This window comes from Bos grunniens, chromosome 16, assembly GCF_055505025.1.
Source record: "Bos grunniens cultivar Pamir isolate PY7600 chromosome 16, Bosgru_T2T1.0, whole genome shotgun sequence".
NCBI classification, from domain to species: domain Eukaryota; kingdom Metazoa; phylum Chordata; class Mammalia; order Artiodactyla; family Bovidae; genus Bos; species Bos grunniens.
In genome coordinates this window covers 49,671,384-49,691,069 of record NC_141180.1, presented here as the reverse complement: position 1 = coordinate 49,691,069, position 19,686 = coordinate 49,671,384, and the positions used below count along the sequence as shown (strand labels likewise).

General features: G+C 42.1%; 1 protein-coding gene and 1 pseudogene across 28 annotated transcripts in view; both read left to right on the top strand.

The window, feature by feature from the left end:
- Positions 1–19,686, top strand: part of SMYD3 (SET and MYND domain containing 3) — a 745,976-nt gene that overhangs the window by 583,123 nt on the left and 143,167 nt on the right. For 25 of the 28 annotated variants that reach the window (XM_086344955.1, XM_086344954.1, XM_086344976.1 and 22 more), the window contains one exon: positions 8,002–8,112. The exons of 2 other annotated variants lie outside the window; for them this stretch is intronic. In XM_086344955.1, coding sequence (XP_086201081.1) covers positions 8,002–8,112 — 111 coding nt within the window. Of the gene's footprint in view, positions 1–8,001; positions 8,113–9,855; positions 10,084–19,686 lie in introns of those variants that run through there. One more of the 28 variants, XM_086344975.1, reaches the window with a different exon arrangement.
- LOC147356793 (non-histone chromosomal protein HMG-14 pseudogene) lies at positions 10,948–12,142 on the top strand (annotated as a pseudogene).

Sequence of the window (19,686 nt, the reverse complement as noted above, 5' to 3'; positions counted from 1 at the left end):
TTCCAGTGTTTAGGATTGGTGTAGTAGGTACATGGGGATATCTGTCAACAATATGTGGAATTTAGATTTTTTTTTCCTTAGACCATGTGTGACTTCAAGCCAGGGAAGAAGGGGACTGCTATCCATTTTCAACAACATTAGTTTGGGAGCTGAGCGATGGCTGCCTTTTGATAATGTTGTTGTTTTATTAAATTAAAAAAAAAATAGGTAACTTGACAAGCATACAGGAACACTATGAGAAACAGTTGGACTTCCCAGAAAAACAGAGAAATTTCTTCATATCTTGTTTTCTAGGCTTGTCTGCCAATTATTCTCCTTGGTTAGTTTTCATTTAGTTGAAAAACACCGTCTTTTAGTGCTTATTTCATGTCCTTCACTTTCCATCTCTGGAGCAACAAGCAAATCCTTCTTGCCTCACACAAAGTAGTTCTGCTCAGCATCTGCCCTGTAGACTCAGATATTTCCCCCTACAGTCCTTATCAAAATGGCTTCTCAACAGAAAGAATTGTCCCCATAAGTCCTTTTTATACCAGTTCAGAAAATAAATGTTTTCCTACCATTATACACTTTCTGTGCTCAGTGGCTCTGTCTTCCCACCGTTTTACCTTCTTAATGTTATTTACCCCTCAAATATAATCTCTTCTATAAAGTGTTTCCTGATTTCTCAAATTATAAGATATTTTTTCTCTGAGACCTCTCTTAGAGTGGTTATTAATATTTCTTTGGCATTTATTCTGGCTCTTTTAGTGACTTCTCCGTTCAGCGACAAGCTTCGTGAGCACGGGCAGTTGTGTCTTACTGTGTCTCCTTTGATCTTCCCAGGTGGCTCAGTAGTAAAGAATTCCCCTACCAATGCAGGGTTTGATCCCTGAGTTTGAGACATGTGTTTAATCTGTGGGTTGGGAAGATCCCCTAGAGTAGAAAATGGCAACCCACTCTGGTATTCTTGTCTGGAGAATCCCATGGACAGAGTACCTGGTAGGCTACAGTCCATAGTGTCAAAGAGTTGGACACGACTCAGTGACTGAGCATGCATGCTCACACACATGCACATGACTCCTTTAGTATCTGTTGGATCATAGAAAAAGCAAGAAAGTTCCAGAGAAACATCCACTTCTGCTTTATTGACTACACCAAAGCGTTTGACGGTGTGGGTCACAACAAACTGTAGAAAATTCTTCAAGAGATGGGAATACCAGACCACCTGACCTGCCTCCTGAGAAATCTGTATGCAGGTCAAGAAGCAACAGTTAGAACTGGACATGGAACAATGGACTGGTTCCAGATTGGGAAAGGAGTATGTCAAGACTGTATACGGTCGCCCTACTTATTTAATTTATATGCAGAGTACATCACTCGAGATGCTGGATTGGATGAAGCACAAGCTGGAATCAAGACTGCCAGGAGAAATATCAATAACCTCAGACATGTAGATGACACCACCCTTATGACAGAAAGTGAAGAGGAGCTGAGGAGCCTCTTGATGAAAGTGAAAGAGGCAAGTGAAAAAGTTGGCTTAAAATTCAACATTCAGAAAACTAGGATGATGGCATCCAGTCCCATCACTTTGTAGCAATTAGATGGGGAAACAATGGAAACAGTGACAGACTTTTTCCTGGGTTCCAAAATCACTGCAGACGGTGACTGCAGCCGTGAAATTAAAAGATACTTGCTCTGTGGAAGAAGAGCTGTGACCAACCTAGATAGCATATTAAAAAGCAGAGACATTACTTTGCCAACAAAGGTCCATCTAGTCAAGGCTACGGTTTTTCCAGTAGTCATGTATGGATGTGAGAGTTGGACCATAAAGAAAGCTGAGTGCTGAAGAATTGATGCTTTTGAACTTTGGTGCTGGAGAAGACTCTGGAGAGGCCCTTGGACAGCAAGGAGATCAAACCAGTCAATCCTAAAGGAAATTGACCCTGTATATTCATTGGAAGGACTGATGCTGAAGCTGAAGCTCCGATACTTTGGCCACCTGATGCAAAGAACTGACTCATTGGAAAAGACCCTGATACTGGGAAAGATTGAAGGCAGGAGGAGAAGGGAATGACAGAGAATGAGATGGTCGGATGGCATCACCTACTCAATGGACATGGATTTGAACAAGCTCCAGGAGTTGAGGATGGACAGGGAAGCCTGATATGCTGCAGTTCATGAGGTCGCGAAGAGTCAGACACGACTGAGTGACTGAACTGAGAATTAGCAGAATTTGAAAATTGGCTACAAGGTTGTGACAAAGACCAGAGACATGATTAGCATTCAAGTTTGATTTTAAAGAGAGGAAGGATTTTTCTTTTTTTTTAAAGATTGTATTTATTTACTTTTATTGAAGTATAATTGCTTTATAGAAAAGGAAATGGCAACCCACTCCAGTATTCTTGCCCGCGAAATCCCATGGACAGAGGACCCTGGTGGGCTACAGTCTACGGGGTCACAAAGAGTCGAACGTGACTGTGAACACACACACACACAGAATTGCTTTGCTAACAGAAATTGTTAGTTTCTGCTGTACAACAGTGTGAATCAGCCATATGTATATGTGTGTGTGTGTGTGTGTGTATATGTATCTACACCCTCCCTCTTGAGCCTCCCTCTTAACCATCCCCTATCCCACCCCTCTAGGTCATCACAGAGCACCAAGCTGAGCTCCCTGTGCTATACAGCAGCTTCCCACTAGCTATTTTATACATGGTAGTGTATATATATGGAGAAGGCAATGGCACCCCACTCCAGTACTCTTGCCTGGAAAATCCCATGGATGGAGGAGCCTGATAGGCTGCAGTCCATGGGGTCGCTAAGAGTCAGACACGACTGAGCGACTTCCCTTTCACTTTTCACTTTCATGCATTGGAGAAGGAAATGGCAGCCCACTCCAGTGTTCTTGAGCCTGGAGAATCCCAGGAACAGGGGAGCCTGCTGGGCTGCCGTCTATGGGGTCGCACAGAGTCAGACACGACTGAAGTGACTTAGCAGCAGTCATGTAGTAGCAGCAGCAGTGTATATATGTCAATCCTACTCTAGGAAAGGAAGGATTTTTCAAAGTCTATTTTCAATTCAGAGCCAGTATTAGAAAAATTTATAATTGTGACAGTGTAATTTGAGAAATGAAAACAGAGTTTAATTTTAATTTGATCTTATTATCCACTCAGAAATACATAATGAGAAGATGGGCTTCATGTAAAAGGGATTCATTTTGCCTTGAAATTTTCAAGTAAGCAACAAATTCAATATCCAGCAAATATCTTTCGTGATATTACTCTAATGTTGGAAATGATATACTGCATTTTCCATAAGAGCTACACTAAAATGGCAAAGCTACGGTCAGTAGCATTAATATTTTAATGTGATCTTGTTCTTTGCCATTAAAACATCCACTGATCAATGGCAAAGTTTCAGATATATGTTCCTGCTAAATGAGCCCTATATTGAATGAGCAGGTTCTCCATTAAAACTGGTGACTCAGTGAGTCTTTGATAAAGGTTTTTAGCTCTGGTTGATAAAGTGATTTAGCTGCCATCACTAGTTAGTAATTTGGATTTTTTTTCCAAAAAAATTATGGATAAAAATGTTTTCACTGTTGAGACATTCAGTTTTTATAGTGTATTTTGCAAACTTCACTGGTGTGAAAGAGACCCAAGAAGAATGGGCCATTCTTCACTGGAGGAGTCCTGTTTGAGCCGTGCCTGAAGGAGGAGAGAGTTCTGAATAGGCTGAGAATGGGTAAAAGGGCATTCATTGGCTGGTGAAGGTCAACACCATACACATGCAGGGTGTACATTGTTTTAACATAATTATGTTGCATATACATAATTATGGAAGATGGTAGTGGGCAGGGTAAATAATCCACCTGCAATGCAGAAGACCCAGGTTCTAAACCTGGGTTGGGAAGATCCTCTGGAGAAGGAAATGGCAATCCACTCCAGTATTCTTGCCTGCGAAATCCCATGGACAGAGGAGCCTGGTGGGCTACAGTCCATGGCATTGCAGGAGTCAGACGTGACTGAGCAACTAAATCACCAAAGGGTACAGGGGGAGATTTTGAGGTTAGAAAGGCAGACAGAAAATCAGCTTGGGAAGCCTTGTGTACCCTCATCCTGTATTCAGGGAGGAACCATCAGAAGTTTGTGCAGACAAATGATGTGATCAAATGTGAGCTTTAGGAAGATCTCCCTTAAAGCAATTTAGAAGATGTGCTATAGGCTAAAGGCAGCAGGGAGGCTAGGTGGAAGATCATTACACAGTCCAGGTAATGGTTCCAGGCAGTTACAGGCTACTGAGGGAGGCCGTAGGAGTCTCTCTATTGGGGTTCAATGAAATAACTAGCCTCCTGCTGCCCATTCTCTGGCTGGAATGATCACTCATGAGTTTTGGCCCTTGTAAAAAACTCAGGTTTGTCAAGCATATTTCTCTGGTGAGACAGGCCTTGGATTTGTTGATTTCACCCTGGGCACATTGTAATCACCCAATAACTACTACTGGTTAATCCTGATATTTGGGGCTGATGACTAAGAGCCATTTGGCTGGATGGAGAACTAGAGTCGTAGGGACTCTTCTGATAACCCACCTGCCAGTGCAGAGGACATGGGTTCAGTCTCTCATCTGGAAAGATCCTACTGCCACGGGCAACTAAGCCCGTGTGCCACAACCACTGAGGCTACCCGCTCTGGCACCAGCACGACACAGCTAGAGGGTCCATGCGCTGTAACGGAGGAAGACCCCACATGATGCAATTCTACTCCCCAACCTCTTCCCCCACCCAGCACCACAGAGGCATGAGCCATGTTATTGTAAAAAGAGTGTCAGCCTGAATCAATAGATTTGGGTACAATTCCCAAATGGATCTAAGACCTAGCCTGGTTTTCACTGGTGAGTGAGTGCCCAGCACATCGTAGATATTCAGTAACGTCAGTGTACATTCCTTAAGGACAGGCACTCTTGTTTTCTGCATGTGGAGCAGCATGTTTTAGCCATCTCACATGGGAAAGGTTTATAGAGGGCCAGCCAGCTGAGGCTGTGGCTTCTGTCACCCTGGTGATGGCCAGGGTGAACTTGACGTCTTTCCCCACTGACCGCTTTAACGAGGCCTCCCGAAGCCATGTTTTCTGTGAGGGTATGGCCTCCCCTGCCCCACCATGCTGTCAGACTGAAAAGATCAGGCTTTGTAGACAGGAGATGCTTTCTTTTAAGTCTCAGAAAGCCACATGGCATGTTCCGCTCTAGGGAGTGTTTGTCTTCTCCCTCAGTGGATAATCCTGCCTCCTCCTCCTCCTTTACTACCCGCTTCTTCCCCCACCACACAGCAACCCCCCCTTAATTACTTCTACACATAAAAGCAAATAAAGAAGTAATTTATGCAGTGTGTCACTAGCTGATCTGGTTCAGAAAAAGGGAAGCTAGAGGAGGATGAGGAAAGTAGGAGTGCTCGGGTGAGGGAGGAGTCAAGTTGTTATTTTACATACGGCGGTAAGGGGACTGCCCTTGTGATCCAGTGGCTGAGACTCTGAGCTCCCAGTGCAGGGGGCCCTGGGTCGGGGAACTAGATCCCACATGCCACAACTAAAGATCCTGCATGCTGCAACTAAAGAGCTGGAGTAGCCAGATAAATGGGGTAGTAAGGTTAGACCTCAGTGAGAAAGTCAGTTTTGATGGAAACTCAAAGGAGCTGGGGGAGGTCGTCATAGTAGATCTGGGGGAAGGGCAGAGGAAGCTCCCATGAGCAGGGTGTGTGTGTGTGTGAAACGCCGGTGGGGCTGTGCTGCCTGAAGCAGCCAGGAGGGGAGAGGAGATAGGAACAGACCTGTTATGAAGCCACTGCTGCCCCCACCACCTGTGATGAAGGACCAGTTTCTTTATTGTTTTTTTCCTTATTACAGTGTCAGCTGATAGTTTTATAAGATTTAATGAAAACGAATTGCTAGAAAAGTGAATTTAAAATAAGAGCCTAATATTTTATTATTAGAGCCACATAAAATTTCTCTTACCAGATTGATGTCAAAATTTCTAAATGTTTCCTTTGCATTTCTGTACTCACTTCAACATAGACCAATAACCCACGCTGCAGAACCACACTTTGAGTCGTGTTATGAGAATCCGTTGTAAGGACTTGGCTTTTGCTCTAAGCTAAAGGAGGAGCCGTTGGAACATTTAGAAGAGAGGAAAGATCTGATCCAACTGACATTTTAATGAATCAGTCTGGTTTAGAGGACGGAGTGCAGGCAGCTCAGGGGAGAAGCAGGGATGCTTGGTGAGACTTGCATTTTACAGGCAAGAGATGATGATGGCTCAGACAAGGATGGAACAGGAGGAAAAGGTGGAACATGAGTGGCTCTGGATGTGTTTCTACGGATGAGTCCACAGAGTGTCCTAGTGGATTGAGTGGGGAAAGTGGAAGCAAGGGAAATCAGGGGCGACCTCAGGGTCTCCACTTGGATAACACAAAGGATGAATTAATGTCAACTGAGACTGGGAATGTTCCAGCTGTGAGGGAAAGGTTGGGGAAATCTGGAGTTCCATTGTGTATGTTTTGAATTAGACTTTCAGTAGATAGGAGGTCTAAGAAATGTTTAAACATCTTGATCTTACATAAAGACCTGCGTCTTGAAGTGAAAAGCTAGGGCTAGAGAGAAACCTGGAAAGTCCCTCAAGTGTGCCGTCTCGCCTGTGGTCTTTCACTATTCAATGCAAGGCATGTTGTTACTCAGTCGCTAAGTCGTGTCTGACTCTCTGCAGCCCCATGGACAACGCCACGTCAGGCTTTCCTGTCCTTCACTGTCTTCTGGAGTTTGCTCAAATTCATGCCCATTGAGTCGGTAATGCTATCTAACCATTTCCTCCTCTGCTGCCCTCTTCTCCTTTTGCCTTCTGTCTTTCCCAGCATCAGAGTCTTTTCCAGTGAGTCAACTCTTTACATCAGGTGGCCAAAGTGTTGGAGCTTCAACTTCAGCATCAGTCCTTCCAATGAATATTCAGGGTTGATTTCCTTTGGAATTGACTGGTTTGATCTCCTTGCTGTCCAGGGGAGTCTCAAGAGTCTTCTCCAGCACCACAATTTGAAAGCATCAGTTCTTGGCACTCAGCCTTCTTTATGGTCCAGCTCTCACTCTACTGGAAAACCCGTAGCTTTCACTGTCTGAAAGTAATGTCTTTGTTTTTTAATACACTATCTGGGTTTGTCATGGCTTTCCTTGCAAGGAGCAAGTGTCTCTTAATTTCATGGCTGCAGTCACTGTCCTCAGTGATTTTGGAGCCCAAGAAAATAAGATCTGTCACTGGTTCCACTTTTCCCTCTTCTGTCTGCCATAAAGTGATGGAACCAGATGCCATAATCTTAGCTTTTTGAATGTTGATGAAGGTGAAAGAGGAGAGTGAAAAATCTGTCTTAAAACTCAAGGCAGGGCATAGTTATTATATTTAAAACGGTTCAGGGAAGTCAAGTTAGGTACCTTCATCAGTGATCACATCCTGACATTAAATTCTCCCTATCTGGAAAGGGTTCCGTCTTTTTAAATCCTCACAAGTGAAAGAACTGTCTCCTCATTTCCAACAGTCCAAATGTGGTTGAGCCTAAGTTCCATGAAGCAGCTATAGAATTGAGTAGGATTTAAGAGCGATCTGGCTACATAATCTGCCATCCATTTGATTGCCAGGATTAATTGCCAGTGGTTACACAAAGTATTACCAAAACTTACTAACACCAAACATATAACAGCTCTTGATATTTTCTGTTTAGTGAATAAAATGTGCAAAAGTGCAGAGTTGATGAGCCCAATTCTTTAAAATATTAAATACATGAGATACCTAACAAAGACTGGAAGGTAATGCCTTAAAAAATTTTACATGTGATTATTTGAGTGGAGAGACTATAAGCATCTCCTCACACTTTCTGGTATGTAACTAAAACTAAAACACGTTTTACTTTAACAATTTGATGTAATAGCCTTTTGTTAAAGGAGGTGGGCCTGGCAGCCGTGTGACGCCTCCCTTCTCTGGCCTCCGCAGCTCACCATCTGCTACTTGGATATGCTGATGACCAGCGAGGAGCGCAGGAAGCAGCTTCGGGGCCAGTACTGCTTTGACTGTGACTGTTTCCGATGTCAAACCCAGGACAAGGTATGTGGTATGGAACCAGCTTGAAACACCACCCAGGCAATATCCCCATGATTTTGCAGAGAACTCTGCTTTTATTTCCCGTTAACCCAAAAGCAAATGACTCTCAGTGCATAATAGGAAACAAAGGTAAATAAAATAATACATTGTGCTGCATATGTTTTATTTCCTGGGACTCTTATCAACCACCAGGCAACAAGAGGTTTAATCTCAGGTAACAATCTATGGAGTCTAGAGGGAATGTGGGTATAAAACATGTAATTGAAAAGATGTTGGAGGCCAGAGTGCCTACAGCAAGAGGGCTAATTAAGATATGAGTGGTAACAGTTATTGCTCAGTGGTAAATACACCAAGTTTTATCTAGTTTTTATTTCTTTAAAGTTCCTCCTGTAACCCTTTCTGCTGCAATACTTTATCAGATGGAGATTCCTTATCCAGCAACTTTTACTTTCTGAGAAATGAAGAGTCAAAATAAATGCCATAAAGATAATAAATGAACTTTTCTCACATTACTCATATACTTGCCTTACACTGAACCTATTTACTCTTAGTTTGCACACAATCATGTTGTCTAATGAACTCTTACTTTTGTAGAGTGTTTTATATTTGTTGGAATTCTTTTGTAATCATTATCTCATTGGAACTTAAGACTCATAAATTAGGAAACAGAACTCAGAAAGGTTCAGCGCTGTGCCTCTGGGATAGGACGAAGAAAAAGTGGTAGCACCGAGTCTCAAACACCGATCTTTTGATGAACCTAGTGCTCCTTCCATTGTATGACAACTGCCTGTGGCTTCTGGTGCCCACATCAGTGGAGAAAGGTAGTTGCTTTCACTCCATAAGAAGAGAGCATAAGCTCACTCTAAAGATGCAGAAATCAATGATCATGATTGGTTTTCATTAAAAATAGCTTATAGAGAGAAAGGTTCAAGAGGCAGGGGGCATATGTATACCTATGGCTGATTCATGTTGTTGTATGGAAGAAACCAATGCAATATCGTAAAACAATTATCCTTCAATTAAAAAAAAAGTTAATGGTAAGTTTTGCTAATAGGATGTATCTTCTGAATCAAGCACCATCTTGAATTAATGAAAACACTCTGATTAATTTGATCAGTCTGATACTTTAATTTGCCATAACCATGCCCGTCATATAGGAAAAAAAAAAGCATTAGTTATAGAAAAAGCATAGATTATAGAAATAAATGAATGGAATGGGGAAAGTTGGATCCATTGCTGATAGCTCCCCAAGCTTCAGTCTACTTTAGTGTTTACGTTTTGCCATTCACAAGCTTTCCAGGAATCAGATCCCCTGGAATTCCTCCTCAGAGTTGAACCTGGAATGGCTGGGAGCAAGCTAGAGTCCCATCAGCATCCTTGGTTGGGGATGGGAAGGCTGTTGCATTTAGTGCCTCTTACCTGCCATTTTGGAGAAGGGCATGGGAACCCACTCCAGTATTCTTGCCTGAAAATCCTATGGACTGAGGATCCTGGTGGGCTACAGTCCAGAGCATCTCAAGGAGTCGGACATGACTTAATGACTGTGCATGCAAACGCACATGCCATCTGTATGGCAGACCTCAATTGTTTTTTTGAGTGATTATTTGATTAAAACTCAGGTCATGTTCGTTTTTGGCTTATTGTTATAGTTGAAATATGGGATGAAATAATATGTTAGGAAAGAGTTTAGCTACAAATAACAGATAACCCAAAGAAAACTGGCTTTACTAATATGTTTTTTTTCAGTAATTCTAGAGAAGCAGCCCAACGTGAGAGCAGCTACTGGAAGGTCTCATCACAGACCCAGAATCCGTCTGTCTTCCCCCTTAGACAGCCCTAGCATATGCTTTTGTCTTCATGGCCCCAGGATGACTGCTGCCCCCAAGCCCTGGTCATTGCATCCAAGCTCTAGACAGGAAAAATAAGGGGTGATAAAAGGCAGAGAACAAAGGGAAACTCTCCTGGGGATTTCCACCTGTATCTTATGGGTCAGAGCTGTGTCACATACTACTGCAGCTGTAAAAGAGGTGAGGAAACAGAATTTTGGCTTTTCAGCCTTTATACTAGAAGAAGACAAGGGAGAAGAAGTTGTGAATAGCTTTTTGGTAGCTCATCTGTAGTGTCTATCACATCCATTAAGACCATTTTCTTTACTCCTTTGAGTTCAAAGTTTGAGATAATATTAGGATTGTCCAGAGAAAGAGAATGAGCAGGGTGTATATGTGTGTTTGTGTGTGCACATGCATGCACACATGTAAAGAGACAGAGGTTGATTTATTGATTATAAGGATTTGGCTCATGTGATTATTGGGGACTGACAGGTCCCAAGATCTGCAGTCGGCAGGCAGGAGACCCAGGGTTGCTGATGGCATTAAGTTACAGTCTGAAAGTTGGTAGGCTCAGCAATGCAAGAAAGCCAGTATTTCAGTTTGAGTCCAAAGAGAGGAAGAAATTGAAATCCTGACTACCTAGAAGGGAGAAGGAGTTCACTCTTACTAGTGGTGGGGTCAGCCTTTCTGTGCTATTCAAGGCTTCAACTGATTGAGTGTGGCCCACTCACACTGGGGAGAACAATCTGCTTTAATAAGCCAGTTTATCCACATGTTAATCTCATCCAAAAACACTTTCATGGGCACACCCAGAATAATGTCTGGGCACCCTATGACCCAGTCAAGTTGACATATAACTTTAACCATTACGAATATTGTGTTAGAGGCAGGCCAAGCTGTATCATCAAAAAAGTACTGGCGGGCAGGAGGCGTGGCAGCATCTGGCTTTGGGAAGGCTGTTGGTGCACAGTAGCCCACAGGTACCTAGCGCACACCCACCCCACCACCATCATGATGCCCAAGGGGAGGGTCAGCTCCACCAAAGGGGTGGTGAATGGGGAGCCCAAGAGATGAGCAAGGTTGTCAGCTAAGCCTGTTCCTGAAAACGTGGACGTGAAGCCACAGAGGCATCAGGAAAGGATACTCTTCAGACCAAAAAGTGCACACAAAAGGGAAAAAGGGAGCAGAGGGAAAACTGGCCAAAATGCCTAAGCAAGAAACTGAAGAAGATTTACCTGTAGAAAATGGAGAAAGTAAAAATGAAGCAAGTCTAGCCTCTGATGAACAGGAAAGAAAAAAGCTGTCTGATTAATATCATCTGCTATGTCATATCAGTGGCCCCTGTCTCCCTTCTGGCATGACTCAGAGGAATGTTTTTATCTAATAATTTGTAAATACAAGACTTTTAGAAGCTCTGGAGACATTTTTAAGAAGAGAATTCTACTTCCTTCCCTTTTTAAGTGTAAAGGGTTTTTAAAAAAAATTTTTTGGGGGGGAGCATAACTGCATTAGCTTCTGCTGTACAATAAGGTGAATCAGCTATATGTATACATATATCCCCCACTCTGGAGCCTCCCTCCCACCCCTCCCCCATCCCACCCCTCTGTCACACCCCTCTAGGTCATCACAGAGCACCGAGCAGAGCTCTCTGTGCTATACACCAGCTTCCCACTGCTGGTGCTGCTAAGTCGCTTCAGTCGTGTCTGACTCTGTGCGACCCCATAGACGTCGGCCCACCAGGCTCGCCGCCCCTGGGATTCTCCAGGCAAGAACACTGGAGTGGGTTGCCATTTCCTTCTCCAATGCATGAAAGTGAAAAGTGAAAGTGAAGTCTCTCAGTCGTGTCGCGTCCGACTCTTCGAGACCCCATGGACCGCAGCCTACCAGGCTCCTCCATCCATGGGATTTTCCAGGCAAGAGTACTGGAGTGGGGTGCCATCACCTTCTCTGAGCTTCCCACTAGTTATCTATTTAACACATGATTATATATATATATGTCAATCCTACTCTCCCAATTTGTCCCTCCCTCCCCTTGCAAGGGTTTTTTTAAGAGGTAAAAACATTTTCTGTTTTTTTACTTTTTTGGTACAACCAGAAAATAGTGGGATATTGAATAAGGAGGTTTTGATTGTCTTGAATGTCCACTTAACATACCATAGATGGGGATTATTTTTTATATCTTATAATACAAAGCATATTAAATGGCAATCTGAAGTCACATTGTATGTTTACTGTGTCTTGAACATTTGAACTTCCATTCCTGTGTTGTTTTCAGTAGAATCGTTTCCTAAAGAAAATCCCTTGTCTTGGTTGTCCCTGTCAGAATTGCATGCTAACATCTTTGGTCATGGTAGTGCAGTTTTTGTACTAACTTTGGTAATGTACTGTGAAAGAAAACTGAAAATTTTAATATATAGTGTGCTGCTGCTGCTGCTGCTAAGTCGCTTCAGTCGTGTCCGACTCTGTGTGACCCCATAGATGGCAGCCCACCAGGCTCCCCCGTCCCTGGGATTCTCCAGGCAAGAACACTGGAGTGGGTTGCCATTTCCTTCTCCAATGCATGAAAGTGAAAAGTGAAAGTCAAGTCGTTCAGTCATGTCTGACTCCCAGCGACCCCATGGACTGCAGCCCACCAGGCTCCCCAGTCCATGGGATTTTCCAGGCCAGAGTACTGGAGTAGGGTGCCATATGATATTAAATTGTGAATTAGTGAAATTTATAATGTAGTAACTTAACAATATTTGAAGATACTGGTACTTAATATCCTATTAAGAAAAATTTGCCTTCAAATTTTAAGCTGGAAAGTCACCAGAATAACTGTTTTAGGAAAGAATCACAATGACATGATTTTTCAGATTTTAAGAATTGTGCGCAAATTGAAATATCTGTGTACTAATCCTCAAAATAGCCAAGAAGATCTCTATTATTATTTTTTAAAAAATGCTTGATTTCTGTGCTGGATTCCAGTCCATTGTGTACCTATCTTGGGCAAGGCATTCTTCCTCTCTGATTTTTTATGTCATCTGTTACACAAAGGAGGGTTGTATTAAGACTCCATCATCTTAAGGCCCCTTCTGGCTCTATTACCCCTTATTTCTATGAAATATTTCCTAGTGGAAGTGAGTAGAATATATATTTAGATGAGAATATAAACTTGATTTCAATTAGTTCATCAGTTATATTTTCAAGTTTCTATTTGAGAATTTTATTGTGTTTAGCGATATAAACATTCCTTCTGAATTCTCTATACTGTTTATTTGATTTGAAAAATATAAAGGTGAATTCAACTTAGTGCATCCCCAAAAGAGCATACATTCAAAATTAATTCAGTCAAAAATTATATTTACTTCAGGTCTTAGATTTAAAGTTTTCAAGCTTATTTTTCTGCTTTTCTTGGAACCTAGAAAATTCATCTCAACAGGTTTCTGCATCAAGTAATATTTATTATGTGCCTACATCTGCATGTTACTGGACTTGCCTGGTGTCGTATTTCAGGAAGGCAAGAGGCCTTTTAATAGCAGGGGTAATTTGCATTTGTGGAGTTAGCTGTCATTTGTAATCAGCGACAACTTAATTTCTGGAAGAAATAAAACTTACCTTCTCGAGAAGGTTTTGGAATGATTTGGCTTGTGCAGGTCAAAATCCAAGGCAATAGGAACAGAACAGATGAAATGGAACTGATTGTTTCCGTAAGTTCATGGATAGTACCTAGTATGCTTCCCTGGATGTCACATGTTTTATTGCAAAAGAAAAAGCTGTGTTTACTTTCCATGTCACTTTCTTTCCTAATACCTGTTACATATGATCTTTCTTTTAAAACACGTCGATCTACTCACAGCCCTCTTGCCTCATTCCTAGGTTATTGAAATAGACCCTAAATGGTCACCTGACACTCAAATTTCTTTCTCTTTCATGTGTCTTTTACATGGTTTCAGAGTAAGTTTTCTGAAACAGCACTACTTCCATGCTGTTGCTTTATTCAGAATTTTTAAAAGTATTTAGCATTATCTTTAGTCTTCAAGATAAACTTCAAACTCAGCATGGCATTCACTGTCCTCCAGGATCATGACCCAGGGTCCAGCCTACCTTGGTTTCTTTTTTCTCTTTTCCTTTTCCCTCTCTTCTCTTCTTCAGTTATCTGATCTAACTTGATTAATCTAATTATAACCTTCCCCCATCTAAAAGATTCTGAAGTGGCTTTCAGGCACACATGCGTACATGATACACATGTATGCAGTAATATATACCTGCATAAGCCATATAACAGATACATTTTATATTGATTTGTGAAATAAGTGACAAAAAATCAGATAAAACCAAGTTAGAACCCAGAATGCATGCCATATGATCCTGTATAGTGATAAGAAATAAATTACAAATTTGCTCTGAATTTCTCAGCAGCCAAACATCTGTGTACTGATCCTCAAAATAGCCAAGAAAATCTCAATTATTTAAGAAAAAAAGAAAAGTGCTCTATTTCTGTGCTGAATTCCAGTTCATCGTGTATCTATCTTGCACAAGGCATTCAGCCTCTCTTGATTTTTTTCTACCTGTAATACAAGGGAGTTGTATTAAGACTAATTTCAAAATGCACAGTACCTGGAAGACTGGACACATACATGCTCCTCAGCTGAAGCAGTTTTTTCCTTTCTCTGAGGCCCCCGCCATGGGTCCCACTGAGACTGACTGATCAATATCCTTGTCCAGACATCCACAAAGATTTAAACAGCTGACTTTTATAATATTCTTCAGTGTGGCTGATTGACATAATTTCACATTGTAGCTTAATCAAAGAAGTAAGGAAGGTGAAAATTTATGTAATCTAGGTTCTTTATCTCTCTGGCTTACTTCATTCCAAGAGTAAAACTTATAGAACTATATAGAAGAAAGCAAAGATTGCATATCCTTCAAGTAGTCCTTTATTATTTCTTATAGTCTTTTAATTAAAAAAAAATTTATTAAAAGTCAAAGTACTAGACCCCCATTGAAAACCTTAGTACATGCTCTCTCCTGCTGCTCCCCAAGTCTTGCCCCCTAGAGGTGCCCCATTTCAGCTTCTGGCTTTATTCTATGTTTCTAAAACTAAAGCGCCCTTACATCACATGCTATTTTGCTATTGGGTTGCTTTAATGACTTTTTTATTTGCAGGATTTCAAATTTGCTTTTTATTCCCAATCTTCCAGTTTAGGTTTTATTGCTACATGTTTCTGTTCTGTAATTTCTTATTCATGTCCAGTACGTGCCTCTCTGTTAGCTATCTATTTGCACATCCTAAAGTCTTGGTCGTTCAGTGCTATAGTTCAGTTTCCTGGAGTGAAATCACATTCGGATTCTTCATCTTTTATTTTTGTTGAGTATCTGCCTTAGCCTTGCGTTTTGCTGTGTGTTTTGGAATTCTGTGTGGCAGGCCCGTTTTTAGTGGGACGTCTTCTTCTTTTGTTCTTTTTCCTCCTCCTCTGCGCATCTGCGCTCTCGTAGCTTTCTGCTTGCCTCCCTCAGGCCCCAGCTCAGAACTAGACTTCATGGCGTTTTAAATGTGGACCACAGTGATGTTGAGATTGCAGACCTGGTTACTTAGGCGACAGGCATCTGACTCTGTACCCGGAGAGACTCTATGTGTGTCTACTAGGCTTTCCAGGGCCAACAGTTCCTGTAAATATTTATCCCCAGGAAACATGTCATCATCCTATATTTTCAGCCTCTTTTCATAACCAGGGAAGATTCACCCTTGCCTTTAAGCTCACCTTTGTCTGTGAAACACTTTTCTCTCTTAACCATTGGGACTAAATGCGTGTCTGTGACTGCCAGCTTCCAGACCTGAGGCTCTGGCTTCGGTTTTTCTGACTGCTTTGCATTTCTGTTACTGGTCCAGAAGAGATGTTGATCTTGTTTTTGAATTAGTAAAGCCATTTTTGTTTCTCTTTTTATAGTTTACTTATCATTACTATCACTTTGGAGTAGAGGTGAGCACCTCCAAGTCTGAACTTACACCATCTTGTTGGAAGCCTGCTGTTCGCTTCTCATAGCTAAGAATTCAAGTCTTTGGCAGCGGAAGAAAATATGAGGATAAACAATGATCTAATTCTCCCGAGGGCTTCCAAACATGTGTGCACTTTTCCTGGTACCAGCCTGTCTGCGAAGCAGGGATCTGTGTCTTGTATCACTGGGCCTTCTATGGACAGAGAGTTGAGCAGAGTCATTCTGAAAGTATATCCATTTCAAAAATAGTTTAAAAGATGGTTCTGTAGGGGAAACACCCTCAGAGACTCCTCATTCCTTGATACTACGATTCTAAGTTCACTTGCTCTTATTTTCTCCTGTGGGGTTTCCCTGATGGTCTGCCATGCAGAAGACACAGGATTCACAGGTTCAGTCCCTGGGCTGGGAAGATCGCCCGGAGGAGGGAAATGGCAACCCACTCTAGTATTCTTGCCTGGAGAATCCCGTGGACAGAGGAGCCTGGTGGGCTACAGTCCAAAGGGTCTCAAAGAGTCAGACACGACTGAGCAACTATGCACACACATTTTCTCCTATAGAAATAAAGCAATGTCTTTGGTAATCATTTCAGTTTCTTTTCAGAGACTCCCTTTTCTTGGGTCTCTCTGAAGCCCTCCACAACCTCTGTGGGTTACAGAGCCCAGCGTCCCTTAGAGACACGGCTAGTGCTGGTGCCAGGCAAGTGCAGCCTTGGTTCCTGTATGTGCTGCGCTGTCCCTGCCCTGTCACTGCTAAACTGGAAAAACTGGGGAGAAGAGGCAGGCTTGACCCAAAGGGAGGAACAAGGATTGTCTGAAGAAGGAGTAAAGGATGTAGAGTTAAAGCTGTATTCAAAGGAAATGAAAGTTTTCTACCCAGGAAAAGGTTTTTATGGTAACTTGAGTCTTTTTGAAATATGAGCAATTACTGAAAGGTCATTAGAAAACCAAGATTATATATATATATATATATATATATATATATATATATATATATATATATATTTGCTGCCTTCTTCTATTTTGCTAAATTGATTGTAAGCAGAAATGCCTCATGGTAGGAATGATGAGCCCATTCAGCTCTGAATTGTTTTTTATTTCAAGTTTTAACAATCTAAGTAGAATGTGTTTCCTGTTTCTAAAGTTTTCATCATAACAGAATTACATTATCTTCAGAAGATTAGCACGATTTGGTAGGAAACTGAAGGAAAGAGAGAGAAAGAGTGTGTTGTGCATGTGTGTGTGTGATAAGTTTTTAAGTAATAAAACCTAACACTACTATATGTTACCTGTCTTGTTTCTCCAAACACCCAGAAGAATGGTTTTTCCAAAAATGGCTGTAAAAATGTTAAAGTGAGGAAAGGGGTTGATTGGCTTCATAATCATCTAACCCCACATGCAGCGTCTCTGTGAATGCCAGGGCAAGGCTTCTGGGTATGGCACAGTGGGCATAGCAGGCTGTGAAATATACCCTGTAGCTATGGCATTAGCCCTGGGGTGTGCTGTTTCCATATCACAGGTCACAGCGCTTCAACACTGACTCCCCCCCAGAGACCATATGGCTCTGGTTTATCCAAAAGCCCACCCCAAGGGTAAGAAGAGGGTTTTGCCACAATTTGTGGGAACATGAATGCCATCTCACAACCTTTACAGTTCTTGCATACAAATTCTTTTCTCCGGGCTTTTGGTGTAGAAGCAGCTCTGGCTTGGGGAACGGATTCAGTGGTGGCAGTTCCTGTGACAAGGAAGTATGTATTCTGTGTCCTGGGCACATTACCTCACTCAGCACGTGGCACATGGTGCTCAAGGAGCGCTGCGGAGTGAAGTGGTGGTGGTTGTTTAGTCCCTAAGTCGTGTCCGACACTTTGCAACCCCACGGACCCTTCCAGGCTGCTCCTTCCATGGGATTTCCCAGGCAAGGATACTGGAGTGTGTTGCCATTTTCTCCGGTGGATTTTCCCGACCCTGCGTTAGCAGGTGGATTCTCTACTGCTGAGCCAACAGGGAAGCCCTAGAGTGAGGTACTCTTCCTCAAAGCATAGAATCATCATAATTTTGTCTACTCAAGCTTCGGGGCTCTCACTGTGTGCCGGGCATGATTATATACCTCCTCTCACTTAATCTCCATCATCTTATAAGAGGGTGGTTGCTCTCCTTCACACTTTGCAGATGCAGTAACTTCAGGAGCTACATTCTTAATTGCTCCACTGTATTTTCTCTGTAATTTCATTAATAGTATATACATTTTCCCTCTCTTAGATTTTAAAAATGGGAGTATGATTTGCGCCCATTAAAATTCACTCTTTTTACTGCACAGTTCTGAGTTTTGACAAATACATGCCGTTTGCCTCACCACAACTACCCAGATACAGATCAATCCCAACCCTTCCCCAGATTCGCCTGTAACTGCTTTAAAGTCAGCCTCCACCCCCACCTCCAGCCCCTGCTAACCCCTGCTCTGCTGTCACTAGAGCTTAACCTTTTCCAGAATGTCATATAAATTGATCCTAACAGCCATTTGATTCTATCTTCCTTCATTTAGAATGATGCATTTGATACTCAGCCATGTTATTTTTACATGCATGTAAATTTATAATCTCAGTATTTGGTTTATTGTCAAGTTGTAATCTATTATGCAGCTGTCCCACAGTTTATCTATTTACCAATTGAAGGGTGTTTGGGTTCTGTTCCAATTGGTGGTGATTATCAATGAAGCCACTTTAAACATTCATATGTAGGCTCTTCACAGCTATTTGTAAGGCCTCCCCAGACAGCCATTTTGCTTTTTTGCATTTCTTTTCCATGGGGATGGTCTTGATCCCTGTCTCCTGTACAGTGTCACGAACCTCAGTCCATAGTTCATCAGGCACTCTTATCTATCAGATCTAGTCCCTTAAAAATATTTCTCACTTCCACTGTATAATCATAAGGGATTTGATTTAGGTCATACCTGAATGGTCTAGTGGTTTTCCCTACTTTCTTCAATTTCAGTCTGAATTTCATGATCTGAGCCACAGTCAACTCCCGGTCTTGTTTTTGCTGACTGTATAGAGCTTCTCCATCTTTGGCTGCAAAGAGTATAATCAGTCTGATTTCGGTGTTGACCATCTGGTGATGTCCATGTATAGAGTCTTCTCTTGTGTTGTTGGAAGAGGGTGTTTGCTATGACCAGTGCGTTGTCTTGGCAAAACTCTATTAGCCTTTGCCCTGCTTCATTCCATATTCCAAGGCCAAATTTGCCTGTTACTCCAGGTGTTTCTTGACTTCCTACTTTTGCATTCCAGTCCCCTATAATGAAAAGGACATCTTTTTCGGGTGTTAGTTCTAAAAGGTCTTGTAAGTCTTCATAGAACCGTTCAACTTCAGCTTCTTCGGCGTTATTGGTTGGGGCATAGAATTGGATTACTGTGATACTGAATGGTTTGCCTTGGAAAAGAACAGAGATCATTCTGTCGTTTTTGAGACTGCATCCAAGTACTGCATTTCGGACTCTTTTGTTGACCATGATGGCTACTCCATTTCTTCTGAGGGATTCCTGCCCACAGTAGTAGATATGATGGTCATCTGAGTTAAATTCACCCATTCCAGTCCATTTTAGTTCGCTGATTCCTAGAATGTCGACATTCACTCTTGCCATCTCTTGTTTGACCACTTCCAATTTGCCTTGATTCATGGACCTGACATTCCAGGTTCCTATGCAATATTGCTCTTTTCAGCATCGGACCTTGCTTCTATCACCAGTCACATCCACAACTGGGTATTGTTTTTGCTTT